At 46.6% G+C, this 17,388-nt stretch overlaps 1 protein-coding gene across 2 annotated transcripts in view; it reads right to left on the bottom strand.

Annotated features, from left to right (window-relative positions):
• Positions 1-7,007: 7,007 nt before the first annotated feature.
• Positions 7,008-17,388, bottom strand: part of PTGIS (prostaglandin I2 synthase) — a 73,808-nt gene continuing 63,427 nt past the window's right edge. For both annotated transcript variants that reach the window (XM_053247979.1, XM_053247978.1), the window contains exons 10-11: positions 14,688-14,839; positions 7,008-10,897 (exon numbers count right to left, since the gene is read on the bottom strand). In XM_053247979.1, the coding sequence (XP_053103954.1) occupies positions 10,750-10,897; positions 14,688-14,839 (300 nt within the window). In that variant the 3' untranslated portion in view covers positions 7,008-10,749. The remainder of the gene's footprint in view (positions 10,898-14,687; positions 14,840-17,388) is intronic.

The raw sequence follows: 17,388 nt of genomic DNA, 5'->3' as shown, positions 1-17,388 counted from the left end.
GGCCAATCCGGCCACCCAGGGCGAACTCCCTGCTCTTCTGCAGGGAGAGCAGACTAAGCCCACTCTCCCCACATTAGCCCAGTTAGGTTCTACATATGGATCGTATGTAGAACCTCATCCTCTCTCTAGCCCTAACTGTCCCTATCTGAATCTGTCAGTGAACTCCGACTGAATTTTATAGCCACCTGTTCACTCCACTCCAAAGCTCCTCCCTTATGATTCTCTCCAGAGTAGGTTCTTCAGTTTAAATTCCTCTAGATTAACAGTGTTTACTAGCCAATCACCTCACCTTGCATTACAGCATGCATTTTGAAAATAATAATAGAGTATATAAATCAAGCTTAATGATAGCAAGCGTATTTGCCTTTGTCAAACTTCATAGGAACCTCATGTTTGTTTGTTTGTTTATTACATTCATATCCTGCTCTTCCTCCGAGGAGCTCAGAATGGTGTACATAATTATTTTTATCCTCACAACAACCCTGTGAGGTAGGTTAGGCTGAGAGATACATGACTGGCCCAGAGTCACCCAGTGAGTTTCATGGTTTCAAACTCAGGTCTAGACATGGGAAATTGCCTACTAATAACACTATTATTTATTATGCTTTTAAACAAAATGTTCACAAAGAAGATAGTCCCTGTTGGTCTCACAGTCTAAAAAGAGACACGTGGTAGACACACCAGCAACAGCCACTGGAGGGATGCTGTGCTGGAGCTGAATAGGACTGGTTTCTCTCCTCCTGTGTAATATAAAGAGAATCAGGTGCCTGATTAGTGTGGGGAATACCAAATCAGACTATTGGTCCATCTAGCTCAGTATTGTTTACACCAGTGATTCTCAAACTTGGGTCCTCAGGTGTTATTGGACTTCAACTCCCATAATCCCCAACCAAAGGCCACTGAGGCTGGGGATTATGGGAGCTGAAGTCCAATAACACCTGAGGACCCAAGTTTGAGAATCCCTGGTTTACACTAACTTGCAGTGGCTTCTCCAAGGCTTCAGGCAAGAGTCTATCCCAGTCCTAGTTGGAGATGCCGGTGGCAGGGGGTGTGGGAGCTCTACCACTGAACTATGCCCCATCCCCTGATAGTGTCACATTGTGCTCATATTGATACACCGGCCTTTTTTGCAAGGGTACTACTGTACAAGTGAAGCTCAATTAATCAGGCAGTGCAAGTCTATTGCACACTTCTACAGGGCATTGGTAGAAGTGTGCAATAGACTTGCACTGCCTGATTAAATGAGCTTCCCCTTCCCCTTCGTTTCATTTCATTCAGTGTACATATATGCCACTTCTACATGCTGGACTATATGCAAAGTAGCTCACAATAAACATCAAACAATAATAAATATCAAAGGATTGCGTCACATTTGGAAATGGTTCAATTAACAAAATTCTTCCAACCCACACGGTCAATCTGTCAACAAATTCAAATAAGCCTACAGCGTATTATGTATCACATGGCATGACTTCAACTCCTCACCTTCTCCATATGCCTTGTGGGATTTGGCTTCTCATCCATTTCAGGCAGGCAGCAGAAGCACCATGCTAGAGAGGCAGTGTGGAGTGCTGGCCTGACTCTGTCTTAGTGAGGCCCATGAGCCTAGCTGCTGCTGTGCAAAATGCCACAAACCACAGCTGCCTGTGCCACAGGTTGTCCTCCTGTGCCCTAGATGCAGGATGGTGCTTGTGGTGCCCAGTGCAAACAAGCTGAGTGGTGGGGTGTGTGTGTGAAAATGAACCATAGGTGTGGTGCTTGAGCCTTCTGTCCTGCCTAACCCTGGCTCCCTCTTTCATCTTGTCTCACCCTACATTGAGTCCAGCGGGCTGGTAATTTGCTCCACTGGGGATTGAACTCCCCAACTAGATGAATTACTAGCTCTTGGGCTTGGGGTGGGAAGAGATGCAAGAGGTAACTGAGGTGAGGCGAAACGGGAGCATCAAACACTGCACCTGCAACCCCGCCAGCTTGTTTGCACCAGTTGCCACTGGATGATGTGTGTCGGGCTGCAGGCCCTCCAGGATTGTCCTGGAGTGTCATCATAGGAACGGGCATCAATCTCCAGGTGACTATTGAAGCAATCCTGGAGATTTTAATGGCTCGATACTGCGACAAATATCAGAATTATATTTTTTTGGGGGGGACTTATCTAGGAATAGCTTCAGTTAGAGTAGGCAACCCGTGTGTGTGTGTGTGTGTGTGTGTATCTTTCGATTACATCTGCTTGGCTGTTTTTGAGGGGATGAGATGAGAGCCAGCGTGGTGTAGTGGTTAGAGTGCTGGACTAGGACCGGGGAGACCCGAGTTCAAATCCCCATTCAGCCATGAGACTTGCTGGGTGACTCTAGGCCAGTCACTTCTCTCTCAGCCTAACCGACTTCACAGGGTTGTTGTGAGGAGAAACTTAAGTATGTAGTACACTGCTCTGGGCTCCTTGGAGGAAGAGTGGGATATAAAATGCAAAAATAAATAAACAAATCAATCCCAAATGTGTTAGCCCCACTCCACAGTCTGAGGCTGTTCTCCCACATGGGCAAAACTGGGCTAAGGAAGCCAAGTCCAGTCTTGTCCATGCGTGAGAACTGCCAGAATCATGCCCAATCCCAGAGGCAAACCTGCTGAGCCAGCCACCCTCTTAAACAGGGTTAAGAGAGCGAGAGCACTCTCTTAACCCTAGTTTGCTGATCGTCTGACAGCCCTGGTTGCTGCTTGCAGACAGGGCTGGGAGACTCCGGAGCTTCCGGCTGGCGTCAGAAGGCTCCCCATAATTTACCACACACTTGTGCAGTGTATTATGGGAGTTCCTGGGGCCTCCCGGGCCTCAAACCTCCTGGCTGCAAGTGGCAGCCAGTGAACATCTGGGCAAATGGCTTGCCCAGAAAAACCAGGATAGTCTGCAGGGGAGGTAAGTGTTTTAAGGCTTCTTCCCCTGCAGTTTGGAGCTCTTTCTCCATGATCATGAGAAATGGCTCCATGCTCTATATATTCCTGCATCTTTAGCTTGCATGGCTACCTGACTGATCACCACTTTAGTGGCCAGGGCAGTTTGCATCACAGTTTACAGATTTTGGGGATACCGTGAAAAGGAATCAAATTGCCAATTTCATGTATTGCCACATTTTCTCCACCACTAGGAGACACTGTTTGAATTATCTCCCTGAAACAAAAGGCTATCTTGTGCCATCTCTGGGGTTCAGGTAGTATGAATTTACAATACCTATAGAGGACTTGACTCCTGTTTGCATATTTGACCTGCAAAAGGTGATCTTTCTACACATGCACATCTTTCAAAAGGGACCTGGGTTTGCTTATGTTTTGTAGTCAGCAATTCCCAAGTACAGAAGGTAACATACAGGCTTGGCACCTGGATACCTAAAGGGTTGTCTTCAGCTGAATGCACCTGCCCAAATATTAATTAATATTTGCTTTGTTAAGAGGCCCTTCTCCAGGTTCCCCCACCATCAGAGGTGAAGTGGGTGGTGACCGGTCATTTCAGGCGTGGTATCGCATCTTTAGAACTCCCTCTCCAGGATGTCTTGCCTAGTTCCAAATTTCATCGCATTTCAGCAGCAGTTGAAGACTTTTTAATTTGTCCAGATTCTTAGTTTTATCCATTTTAGATTGGTGCTTCGAACTGCTCTGCTGCACACCACTTTGTATTTTATTTTATTAAGGAACTGTGATTTTTAACATCTTTTAATGTAAGCCACACTGGGATCCTTGTTGATCGACAAGCAAGAATAGAATCTTAGTGCAATGGTGATTCTCCCTTCTTCTCTTCCTTTTTCCCTCTTCTGTTTCTTTCTTTCTTTTCCCTTCCTCTTCTTTCTTGGGGGAGGGTATGGGGGCAGGGTGGGGGGCAACTTGGGCATGTTGTTGCAAAATATAAATTGTTATAAAATGTTTAAAAACATTTAAAAAAAAAAAGGAGGTGATCTTCTGTTGCACCGTTTTACCCAAAGATCGTGCAGAGTCCTGATTATATGGTCCTCCAATTGTAGTTTGTTACAGTGGCAATGTTTTCAGTGATGTGGGTTCTCAGAAGTAGTGCATGGCCAGTTGCCTCCCATCTCCTTGCTACTAGGGTTGCCAAACCCAGACCCAGAGAGCTTAACTGTAGCTTTAAGAGCACTTTGGCCGGCTACAGCAGCATCCCTTACAGTTAACTCTCCTGACATTTTTTCCAATTGCTGTGAGATGCAACTAGACCAGTGATCACCATTTTTCAAGTGGGGGCAAAAACAGTAACAACAAAACTTCGGTGTGAGAGCCATTTCCCGCATTGCTCAGAATTGCACTTTTCTTGGTGCTGAAAGGGCCCTTTAAGAGAGACAGTGCACCTCCTTTTAAGAGCTCTGTGGGGAAAGCTCTGGGAAGGAGAGCTAAATTTCCCTGCACTCTGTGCATGCCTTCCAAGATGGTGCATAGCGCAAGAGGACTCCATTTCCCTTAATGGAACCCCTATCCTGCTGGTACTATATTGGGCAGCAGAGATATAGGAAGATGCTGAAAGGCATCGTCTCATACTGTGCGTGAGGAGGTAATGGTAAACCCCTACTATATTCTACCAAAAGAAAACCACAGGGCTCCAGGAGTCAAAATCAACTTGACGGTACACTTTACTTACTGGCACTGGGCAGTGCTGCACTGCATGGTAAGAACGGTCATCTCCACATGGTGCCAGGGGAACTGTGCAGAATATTCAGCTGGCTGAAGCTTTGCACAAGTCCAATTAAGCAGGGAGCATATCTGAAGGTTCATGGGAGCTTCCACTGTTTCCTGGGCCTTACAATGAAGAACACTGGACGAGATTCTTCTTTCCTATGGTAGGTGGATGAATAGTGTTAGAGGTTGTTGATTTTTACCCACAATAGGCAAAACAGCAGAGCACTAAGGAATGAGCACACACTCCAGTTACAGAGTGGGTAGCAGAGGATGGTTTGGATATTTAAAGAAAAGACATGGAGATCCTTGTATGACTAAACACTAAATATTTATTGGTTAAATACACTTCGATAGGAAAGACCTATCTCTAATCTAAAGGACTACATAGTGGATAGGTCAGGAGAGAGAGAGATGTTTCCATCTGCTCTCTAGGAGGAAAGGAAGGATTGTGACTCAGCCCAGGAAGTGCTGCAGAGTCAGTTCAGGGGTCATAGAGTAGGGACAGATAGGGAGACCCTGACTCGCTGTCTCTACTCCCAATGCCCCTAGTGGTCATTAGGACAGTTGGTGCAAAAGGTCGATGCACTGGAAGTTCATCTCCAACAAATAGACCATTTGCACTCTGGAGTTGAGACAAGAACCACAAAGCTCTTAAAGCTACAGGCAGGGTCACCAGGCGACACCCCACATCTTAGGAGCCACCAATTATGCCAAGGTCAAATTGCTCTGGAATAGAAGTTTCACGATAAATTGTCTTCTCTCACAGTGATGTGGATTTCCACTGCCTCTTGGGTAAATTTACAATCTGTAAAATTGCCACTTGCTGTAATTTAAAGGTTCACTGCTGCAGCCATTAGATATCAGGAGCCTTGGGGTTTAATGCAAATTCAAAGAGTTTGTTACAGAGGTGCAAAGGACATTTACTAAATGTGTCTATTCCCAGAATAGCTATAAAACATGTGAATTGGGCTGAGGGCAGTGAGGACAAATACAGTAAAGGAAAAGAAATCCAATCTGTGATACCAGGACATACTTCGGAAAAGAACAAAACACTGGATGCGTGGCTAAATTAAAGTCTAAAAACCTCACAGTTGTAAAAGCAGCAGCTATTAAGCAGGATTGTGTTTGTCCTGCACTCAAAGCATCTAAATTATGTGCCCCCCCCCCAAAAAGCTGAATTCCACAATCTTTAAAATTATGAGCAACAGCAGGAGAGAGGGCTTGCACATACCTCTTGCCTGTGGGCTCCCCAGAAGCATCTGGTGGGCCACGGTGTGAAAGAGGATGCTGGACTGGATGGGCCTTGGGCCTGATCCAGCAGGGCTGTTCTTATGTTCTTAATCTGCATATATCACGCATCTCAAGAAACTCGCAGAGGCTGTTCTCATGAGCAGCCAAACCCACCACTGGGATCTGTGCAGGTCCTGGTGGTGCAGCTGGGGTGCCAAACCGAGCGTTGAAGTCTGGCTCTTAGCCAAAGTTAATGTGCCCTTAACCAGGCTCCTGGGATCATATGTCAGCACTAGCTGCTTGCAGCTCATGCTGACACAGAGATGGGCGCCTAGAACGCCTGCCTCCTGGTGCAATCCCCCAGTGCTCTGTGCACTGCGGGATTCTCGGAGGCCAGGACGAGTCCTGGCCTTGTTTTACTCGCACTGCTGGGAGCAGCGCGGATAGTTGTCCACACTGCTCTTGGCAGCGCTGGTCATGCAGGAGCATGCTTTGCACGCCACAGGGGCTCAAAGTGGACTTCTGGGGGAAGGTAGGTTGAACCCTGCCTTCTCTCCACCCCTGCGGATATCCCCACAGATTTCTTCAGTTTGTATATTACAGGCCTAGTTTATACCTGCAGCAGAATGAAGTGTGAAAAGCTGAGGTGGTAGCGTGGAATATACCACTTTAGACTGTAAGAGAGAGGTCTCATTTCTGAATGCTCCTCTTCATTAAAAACTCCCTGCAAATAGAAAACCAGCACAAAAGGGAAAGGAATGGGGTGGAAAATTTATCCTTGAAGTGCTAACTTTCTACTGGCAGGTAATTTGTTTCTAATATAGGAGAGCATTCAAAGTGGCATCTCCACTTGCAGTCTGAAATGGTACAATCCTGTATAAACACACTCTTGAGAAGTAGCCTTACTCTACTGCTGATTGTCATGGGGAAAGGCTGTCAGAAGACACCAAAGCCAAACCCTTTGGCCAATGGACATCCTATTGAGGTCCCTCCCTCCTCCACCTTTAGAAATCTGACCAAGCATTGCCCATCCACTTTAGAGCTTACCTTGGCAAGTTTAAGGACTAGGAACTTACTTTATTTAAAAATGGAAGTGGAGATATTCAGGATGCTGAATGTTGTATATATTCTTTATTATAATAATTATAAAATCATGATGTTATAACAATATTCTTAATAAACAACATAGTGAGGTCATTCACACAACCAAAAACTGAGGTCATTCACACAATCAGAAACTGTGTTCTACCCAGGTTTGTGTGTGCTCCCTATTTTCCGTTGTGGGGAAGCAAGGTAGGAGGAAAACCTGGGTAGCTTTTCCTCCTACCTTGCTTCCACACAACCAAAAATTGGGAGCACAGACAGCTCCCAAACCTCGGTGGAACATAGTTTTAAAGTTTGTTCTCATGACCAATACCAGGGCGGAGAGGGTGGGGTGGGGAAGGCAAGGTTCAACCTACCTTCCCCCAGACATAGGAAGCTGCCATACACTGAGTCAGTCCATTGGTCTATCTAGCTCAGTATTGTCTTCACAAACTGGCAGCGGCTTCTCTAAGGTTGCAGGCAAGAATCTCTCTCAGCCCTATCTTGGAGAAGCCAGGGAGGGAACTTGAAACTTTCTTTTCTTCCCAGAGCGGCTCCATCCCCTAAGGGGAATATCTTACTGTGCTCACACTTCTAGTCTCCCTTTCATCTGCAACCAGGGTGGACCCTGCTTAGCTAAGGGGACAAGTCATGCTTGCCACCACAAGACCAGCTCTTCAGTCTTCGTTTCTTCAGCATGCAAACAAAACAGCACACCCACATGATCCGTGCTGCTGGATATCCCAAAGGCACCGCGCTCTAGGCACCCATCTCTGTGTCCGAGGAGATGCACAATCCCAGCAGCCTGGTTAAGGGTGTGCTCACACCTTTAACCTTGTTTAAGAGCTGGGCTAAGGAGTGGGCTTAGGCTGGGTGGGAGATGCAAAACCTGGAGATGCAAAGCAGGGGCTCTGCCACTGAATTACTGCCCCATCCTCTGTGATGGGGAAAGTGCAGTGTGTTTCTCTCTCTCTCTGTGTGAATATTACTTTCATAATAAGTCAATATTTTTATTCATTTTAAATCTTAATTCAGTGATCAGTGCCCTAAAAATTGACCTCAGCCCCCGCACATCAATTCACGGTTGGTTTCGGCCCACCGGGGCATTTGAGTTGTGCACCCCTGCTCTACAACAAGCCACAGTTCACAGACTTCACTGCAGTTCATTGAGTTCGTACGTAACGCAGAACAGAAGTTCTCAAAAGTGGAAGCAAACACGTTCACTTTCTTGGCGCTTTCCAGATTAGACCCTGCAACGGGGTCATGTCGGATCTCATGGAGTGTGCTTCCACACTTCCTGCATTGTGAAACCACAGTCCCTCTGCAGACAGCAGGGTGCCATTCACATTGCCAATGCCTTGGTTCTAATTTAATCCCTGCGATATAGAGCTAGGACATCGTATATCCGGCGTAAGGAGGTTTCTGGTTTTTTCAGGTTGTTAGTTTCCATGAGACTGCTCCCCCTGCTGTTTATGTTTCAAATGTGACTTGCCTGAATGGAGGCATTTTGCTGCTGTTGAGCAGTTAGTCTGGAAAGCACCCAAGTCTTCTTCTCTGCTCTGCAAGAACCAGGCTATCAGGTTTGAACCAGGCTATTCTCTCTCAGTCTAGCCTACCTCACACAGTTGTAATGGGGATAAAATGGAATACTCTATGAGGTCATTCACACAATCAAAGAGGCTGTTCTCAAGAACAGCCTAGCCTGGGCTAGGCTGCTTGTGTGGAGCGCCAGGATCTGCGTGGATTCTGGTGCTCCTGCCCAGCTGGGAGCCTTCTGGGAATGAGGGTGTGTGTGCATCCTGTGTCTCCATCATTCCCAGGAAGCTCCAGGCCCCAACTCCAGCAGCGGGGCTTGGGAGCCAGGGTGAGCGGCAGTGGGGAGGTGGCTGGCCGGGCATGGTGGCAGCATGCTCACACTCACAGTAGCACACTGCCTCTCCTCCACTCCTGCCGCCTGCCTGACCCCCTGCGACAGGGGCGTATCTAGGGGTAGGGCAGGCAGGGCACGTGCCCTGGGCGCCACTTGAAGGGGGGTGCCATTTTGTAATTTTGTTTTAAATGGCTGCCAAAAACAAAATGGCTACCGTGCATGCTCAAATGGCCTCTGTGAGGCCCTAGGTCATGCCAGGCCTTGCAGAGGCCATTTGAGCATGCGTGGTGGCCATTTTGGTTTCAGTGGCCATTTTTAAAAAAAAGATTTTTAAAAATGGCCACTGCACATGCTCAAATGGTACCTGCGAGGCCCTAGAGGCCATTGGGGGAGGAGGAACCTTTGCAAACCCCCCAGACTTTAGGAAGCCCCCCGAAGGGGCTACAGGTTAAAAAATAATAATATATAATATAAGTCACTGTACACATATTCAGATTGGGACTATGTACAGAGAATCAGGGCTTGTGAATACTGAGCTGATGCTTATGAGCTAGGATTGTATTCATTTGCTCTTACTTTGCTTCTTGTGATAAGTGAGTTAAATGTGATGTCTTGCTAATATGGCTATTAATGGTGAATTTGTCTTTGAATCAGTGTGAAATCCTTAATATTAAGGCCTACTGGGAGTTTCTTGCTCTCTTTCTCTCATTTTAACTGTCTTTCTGAAAGACTAGAATATATTCCAAGCAGTGACACAGTTTACTCTGCATATCCTTTAATTATTTACAGAGTATCTGGGAAAAGTCAAATTCTCCACTGATTTTTAAAACTTATGTAATGGTGATGCTACAATACATAGTAGAGAATTAGACAGGCACTTCTGTTTAGTTTTCCAAGTACACCTCCACATAGTATTTGGGTATTTCATGCGCCCCAGCATACTGAAATTTGTAGTTTTCCAGCATTTTTTGGTCTGGCTAAGTCCACTGCTAAAATAGTTTTTGAAATATTAAAAGATTAACGAGCCTGACTTGTATTTTTCAGTTGATATTATGGTAAAGTTATCTCAAAGATGGGTGTCAGATGTCTGGACAGGGGGCGCAATTTCAGTGTTTGCCCTAGGCGCTATTTCCCCTAGATACGCCTCTGCCCTGCGGCCTGCTCGCCAGGTCCAAGTTGCTCAGCACCACTGTGGCAGTGGGCCGTATGTTGTATAGCCTTGTTCTAGAGTTTGAACAACCCAGGACCTGGGGAAGGTGGGAGTTGTGTTTCACCACAGCTGGAGAGCCTCAAGTTGGCCACCTCTGCTCTAGTTGGTTATCACATCCCAGTTGCTCAGTTAATCGCTAATGAGGAACTATGCTTAAAGCGGAAGTGGAAGCTTTCACTCTCCTTCTCTTGCATGTAAAAAAGGAGAAGAGGGGAGCGTGCAAGTCCATGGCTCACTCACATAGTGATACATGTGAACCGAGTCAGTATGGTTTCCAAAGACTTAAGCAAATGTAGTAGCAAAAGTGTATTTCTGCTAGGGTTCACAGGGTGAAGCTTTGCACATGAGCAGCTTATGGATGCAACAGAGAACAATTCAAAATGTCCTCATTACTGTATGTAAAATATTTATACCCTGACCCTCCAGTACACTATTGCTTTGGGCTGCTCACAACATTAATAAAATAGATACAACATAGAGCAATAAAAACAACAATAAAATTAAACAAGTTAAAAGACCAAGCTAAAACCACATTAAAAAGTTACAAATTCAACTGAGAACACATAAAACATCCCTTTTCAATGTCTGTATAGATCAATTTCAACGGAAACCAAAGAGTTGCTGTCTTCTCACAAAACAAGAAGGAATATCTAGAATAACTTCGTTACAAGCTGGAAGGGCACCATTTTTACTGATCTTTCCGTTTATATTGAACTATTACGTCACTGTCTGGTTGCAACATTCCAAAGCCGTATCTTTCTTTGTCAAAACCTGGGATCTTTGCATTGGGGTCCTTCAGCTCCAAATCAAAGTGACTTAAGAGGAGGAAGATGCACCTGAAATGATAAAATGATCAGGTCAGTAGAATCTAAGATATTGGCCCGCTTCAGACCCTCCAATAAGTCAGTTTGTTGGATGAGGAACACAAGCCACTTTAAAGTGGTCATGAAAAGATATGGGAAAAGAGTTGGGAGATGGCCTGACAGACGGCACTGCAAAAATAGCACAAGGAAGTGCTTCACGTCTGGCTGTCAGGGGCGTAGCGACCGTTGAGCAAAGGGGAACAATTGCCCCCAGGCCCTAAGGGTCTGGGGGCTCCCCCCCTCATCCAGGGCACCCACTTACCCCCTCCCGCACCCAGCCAGTGAGCAAAGTGCTTGCCAGTTGGGAGCACAAGGCATGCCCCTCAATGCCAGCTGGGGAGAGATGGACTCTCCCTACTACCAGACATTGGCCCCTGTCGGGGCTGTCACAGCCCCGTTCTTGGCACTGCACCCACCCCCCTTGCATCTGATGTAAGATGTGGGAGGTATGCCTGGATGTGTTTAGGGCGCGTGTACACTTTGTGTGCACGCAGGAACACCCAGGGGGCAAGGGAGCTGCCGGTCCCACTTTGTCCCCCAGTTCCCACCAAGCTCCCTATGTCCCTGCTGGCTGTAGTGCCTAAACTTGCAAGGAGGGATGACGAGTTTCTTCAGAACCCAACACTGGCACAGGGAGGCTGAGGGAGAGCCCAGCGTCAAGTAAGCTGGGAGCTTTGAAAGATATGGAATAAACATTAGGCTTGTTCACAGGACACTAAACAGAGAAGTGTGTCCAGGGTAGGAGAGCCACATGTGCTCCCAATCTCTGAGTGTATGAACCCAAACTTCAAGGTAGGAGGAAGGAAGAGTGATTGGGTGGGAGACAAGGGCTGGGTAGGATGGCTTTTCAACCACCCTTGATAAAATGCTGGGGACAGAATGCAGGTAGTTAAGCCCGTCTTACCCAGCTCCCGCCTCCCATACAACCATTCTCCCCTCCTCCTATCCTATTGGAAGAGGAGAGCTGGTCTTGTGGTAGCAAGCATGACTTGTCCCCCTAGCTAAGCATGGTCCACCCTGCTTGCATTTGAATGGGAGACCACATGTGAGCACTGTAAGATATTCCCCTCAGCGGACGGAGCCGCTCTGGGAAGAGCCGAAGGTTTCAAGTTTCCTCTCTGGCTTCTCCAAGATAGGGCTGAGATTCCTGCCTGAAGCCTTGGAGGAGCTGCTGCCAGTCTGTGTTGACAATACTGAGCTAGATGGACAAATGGTCTGACTCAGTATACGGCAGCTTCCTATGTCCCTATCTTGAAGTTTGATTTCACAGTAGTGTGCATGGCTCTCCTACCCTGGCTATGTTGTGTGAGTGAGCCTACTGTGTGGAAAAGCCCATGGACGTTATGGATAACATCATCAATCCACCCACCCACAGCCAATCTACCTAAAATATAAACACAAGAAGGTTGTGCACACAACCATTTTTGCTGGCGGGGCGGAGGGCTAGTGGGCTCCTGCCTGCCTCCCTGCGCACGATCTCCATCCCTGTCCAGGCTCTGCCACGCGCTGCGGCACACGAGTGAGAGGACGTCTTCTGGCATCCCTCAATGTGCTTTGCTAGGAGCGCAGTGCATTGAGGGTGCCCCCTCAGCCGGGCACTCTTGCATGCAGCCCAAGCATACACACGATCCCAGTGCTGGGGTTAAGGGCACGTTCACACCCCTAACCCTAGCTAAAGGCCTGGGTTTGAAATAGGGTTAGGTGAGGGGGCAGCACAGGGATCGGCCCTGATTCCGGTGCTGCCCCACAAGCAGCCTAACCCCCGCTGGGCTGTCCTTGCCCGGGTTAGGCTGCTCATGAGAATAGCCTTAAGAATTGTTTTTCCTAACCCAGCATCCCATTCCCAGCAGCAGCCAACCAGGTGTCTCTAGAAGCTCAAAAGCAGGGAACAAAAAGGACATTTGCTCCCAGCCTCTGACATTTGAAGGTTAAGACCCCGCCCTGTAGGCCAATGCCCTCACAAAGCAGCTAACAATTTTAAAAGTGATACGGTCAAAAATAAATCCTTTAAAAAGTAATAAACCTATACAATCATGTTGCAGTGATGATAACAGAACAATGAAAAAGGAGCAGATAGTTATAAACAATTCATTACAACCAGTTAATAAAAAGGCAAAAGAAAAAGGAGATTTCAGCAAGTGGATGCTTGAAAACAGGGAGGTAAATCTCCCCAGGGCGTTTTTCACACAGGGCTTTTAGCTCACATCTGCTCCGGAATGGAGGGTGTGCGTTCAGGTTTTTCACTGCGTGTTAGAGCGTAGCCCAAATTATATCCAGGGTAAAAAAATCCACCCTTTTTGCATCCATTTTTGGGGGCAACTTCGAACTCACAGTAAACTTTTGCAGTAAACTCATGCCGTGTGAAAAAAGCGGAGGTGGGACATTCCAAACTGAGGCACCATGACTGAGTAGGTCATGTCCCTGCATGCAGAGGTTCCATTTAATTATCATAGCTAATAACCAACCCTTGATGTTATCCAACCTTTTTAAACCCTTTTAAAAAACCATCTAACCCAGGTTGTAAAATGATAGCTAGTAAAGAGCATTTCTAGAGGTCTGGGCTGTAAATTGCCTGGGTGGGAAATCACTTGGGAACCATCATGTACGCTGCTCCTCCAAAGCAGAGCCAATGGTATAAATAATGGATCTGTTATGATACAGCTGTCTGGAGGCAAGGGACAGTTAGTAACACTGCATCCCTAAAGGCGCATTTGAGGCTTTCCTACCCAGGGTCGGCCTGTACAATTTGTCACCCAGTGAGCTAAGCGCAGCACACCAGCCATGTAACACAAGAAGTCGGAGGGGAGAGTGTGTTAACAGACGTCATGATTCTGCAGTCTGCCTGGAGAAAGCAGGGTGAGTGTGGATCAACAAGCTTCCAGCTGGCCACAATTAATAGCTGGCAAGTTGCATTTGGCTTGGTGCAGCTAAGGAGTTTTGGTCTTGTGGTAGCAAGCATGAATTGTCCCCTTTGCTAAGCAGGGTATGCCCTGGTTTGTACTTGAATGGGAGACTGCATATGTGAGCACTGTAAGATATTCCCCTTAGGGGATGGGACCACTCTGGGAAGAGCACCAAGATGCCCTTCCTGGCATCTCCCCTGCTAACTGGGCAAAGAGGCACCTTTTACCGTGGTGATTCTCTTTATTTAGCAGGGGGAGAGTAACTGGCCCTCTCCACCCCCAGCACAGTACCTCCAGTGACTGTTGCTGGTGTCTGTCTTATGTTTCTTTTTAGAATGTGAGCCCTTTGGGGACAGGGAGCCATCTTATTTATTTGTCATCTCTCTATGTAAACCGCCCTGAGCCATTTTTGGAAGGGCGGTATAGAAATCTAATAATAATAATAATAATAATAATAATAATAATAATAATAATAATAATGGGGCTGAGAGAGACTCCAGCCTGCAACCTTAGAGAAGCTGCTACAAGTCTTTGTAGACAATACTGAGCTAGATGGACCAATGGCCTGACTCAGTATATGGCAGCTTCCTATGCTTCTAATTCTGCAGGCCTAATCTATTGGGCAGCGGTGGGGTGGGGACTAGTTCATTGTATAGATATGGATTTTGAAGCAGATGTAGATTTCTTCAGTAGTTCTACAAATGGCTATTCACACCAAGAAGCAACTGAAACGGAATTGGATAAACACGTCTGCTGTTTATTTGAGAGGTTCAGTTTCAGCTACTAACCCATGTTGGCTTCTTTGGATCAATTCTGCAGTTAAGAGATGGACATTTCATCAATGTTACATCTTCACTTACTGTTTCATGCTATTGACTGCAAGGAACTTTCCAATGCAGACATTGATTCCCGCTCCCCACGGCATGTTGTAATACTTGAGCTTTCCCCCTCTTTTGTAGAAATCTGTTTTTTTAGTGCCATCAGCATTGAGGAATCTGTCATATTTGAATTGCTGAAAAATAAGAAGTGCAAAAGGGGAATAAATGTCCTTTACAATGAAGGTAACTGCTACCTAAAATGCAATAATTTAAGTCATGTGAGACTTCAAAATTGATATTTAGGAACTCAACTTAAAAAAAAGAAAAAAGATGGCCATCTGCCAAATCCTAATGGGACAATTCGGACATAGAGGTGTGCATACTGTTGTAGCGGTTAGAGTACTAGACAAGGGGGCTATTCTTAAGATCACAAAAATCGATTTTTGTGATCGTCAGAACCACCAGGCTTGCAGCCAAGCCCGGTGGTTCTGGAGCGGCTAACCCACTCCTGTAGCCTACCCCTTATCCCGGGCTATCTGCTCGTGAGTAGCCTCCCGGCTCGGGGGTCTCCCTAGTATGCCCTGCGCGCTTGTGCATAAACATGTACACTGCTCTGGGTTTCTTGCAGGAAGAGCTGGATATGAATGTAAAAATCGGTCCATTCAAAAATAAAGAATGGCAAATCACGGTTTGCTATCAAAGGAACAATCAGACACAAGCCTTGGGATTATATCTCTTTCCTCCCACGTGGAGAGAGTAGAAGCTTCCAGTTGTAGTTTGTAACAAACCATAGTTTGCCAGGTATGGACAAAACAGCAAACAATGATTTGCCTTAACCTAGGATTGGTCACTTCTAATCTCTAAGCAACGCACTAAGGGAAGACAGGTACAAACCTGTCACACCTTAGCTAGGGCCAAGACCAGTCACGGTAGGAAGGTCCAGTTCAGACCTGGATGGACGAGAAGAGGAGAGCATCTCTAATCAGCAATGCATGAATGTGGTCAAAAAATAAAAATAAAAATGGTGGTCGACATGTAGTCAGTGGGGGCCTTGTACAACACGTCAACTGTTGTGCATGTGGAAGGCAGCTCTGGCAATGCTGTGCAAGATAGCACACGTGCAACTGCTTTAAATGGCACTTGTGCAATGCTACTTCCATTGTTTCCATTGTGATTAGAGAGCATTTATGTATCCGCTCCCATTGGGGCTGCACATGCCCCCAACACATCAGTCAGTAAACTGTGATCAGGGTAACATGCTTTTTTCTAACTTTGATCAGAAATCCTCCCTTCCTATTCCAAACTAAGCCATAGGTTTTTGCTAAGCAGAGCTGCTTTTTTAACCTTTTTTTTAAAACCCTGGAATAGAGCATGGTAATTTATTTGTTTCTGGGGATGCAGGTGTGCATCATGTAACCTTACAAACAATGATTTAATGAGACTTGGTTATTATAATAACAGCATCATTTCCCCCATAATGGTCCCTGGGAGGTTGCTTATAACAGCAAGCCAGCCCAGTTTGTATCTTTGTTAAGGAAGGGGAAATTGACAGGGGACTGCAGAACAGGAAAATGGAGGAGGGAGGGAAAGACAATCTGCTATATTTCAGAAGTGCCTTAGGTTAAAGCAACAGGCAAAGAGGAATTCTACTCATCATAATAAAACCACTGCTGATCTACACTTATTATTGTTTACACAATTCAATTTTTAAGCTTTTAATATATATCTAGGGAGTTGCTACTTTCAATTCTAGGCAAACCCGTGAGAGCCAGTCTTGTGAGAGGACTGATTCACACATGACTGCAATACCAGGGGGCATCTGCATGTGTGAACAAGCCACCACAGACCTAGCATCACAGACAGTTGCATCCCACGATGCAATATTTTTCAATGGAGTTGGTTGCATTCAGCAGCCAGCTGTTGCGTTTGGCATACTCAAGGGATGTGTGCATGAACCAGCCTTTGAGAGACAGGCACAGAAGCCCGTGGCTCTTTTGTCAGCATGTTTTATCAGTGTTAGCAAGTATGTATAGATCCACTATGATATCACTCACAGAAACACTTCTGGAAGCACTCCCAAGAGCGAGAAGTGTGACATCAAAGGCATCCTCCAGGCCAACCTTCTTGAGCGTCAGACACACTGCGCTATGTCCTGACACCCCCAACCTAAATGGGAACGCTGCCCCACATACTTGTGCCTTCTAGTCCACATGGTGCACTGGGGAATTAGTGAGATCAGATTGAGCGATAGAAAATTATCAACTGCAGAGGAACTTATTGGCCAGCGGCTGACTGACAATGCACCAATGCAGCAGTGTTGCATTCCAGACAGGCAGCATCAGCGTATGCAAGGAGAATAATTATCTCCCCCTCCCTCCTACCGCTGCCTGTGCCACCCGGAAATATGTCCCTGAGCTTCAGGGACGTATTTTCATGTGGCACAGGCAGCTTCAGGAGGAAGGGGAGATTGTTTTCCCCCCCTCCCTATGTGCATGGCCACAGCTTTAGTCTGGAACACACCACCATTGCACCGTGCCTTCCCAGTCATGGTGCTGGCCAATAAGTGTATTGTTTAGAACTAGCTGGGCTGGGCGCAGAGGATCTGTGCCTCTAGTTCGCCCGCCCCCACTTTCTCCCCCCACCCCCCCACCGCTTTTTTGCCCACCTCCTTCTTTCCCTGCCCACCTCTGTCCATCTTCTTCCCCTGCCTGCCTGCCACACCACCCCCGTCTTCTTCCCTCCT

The sequence above is a fragment of the Hemicordylus capensis genome, chromosome 4 (assembly GCF_027244095.1).
Source record: "Hemicordylus capensis ecotype Gifberg chromosome 4, rHemCap1.1.pri, whole genome shotgun sequence".
NCBI classification, from domain to species: Eukaryota; Metazoa; Chordata; class Lepidosauria; order Squamata; family Cordylidae; genus Hemicordylus; species Hemicordylus capensis.
This window is presented reverse-complemented; position numbering and strand designations above follow the sequence as displayed.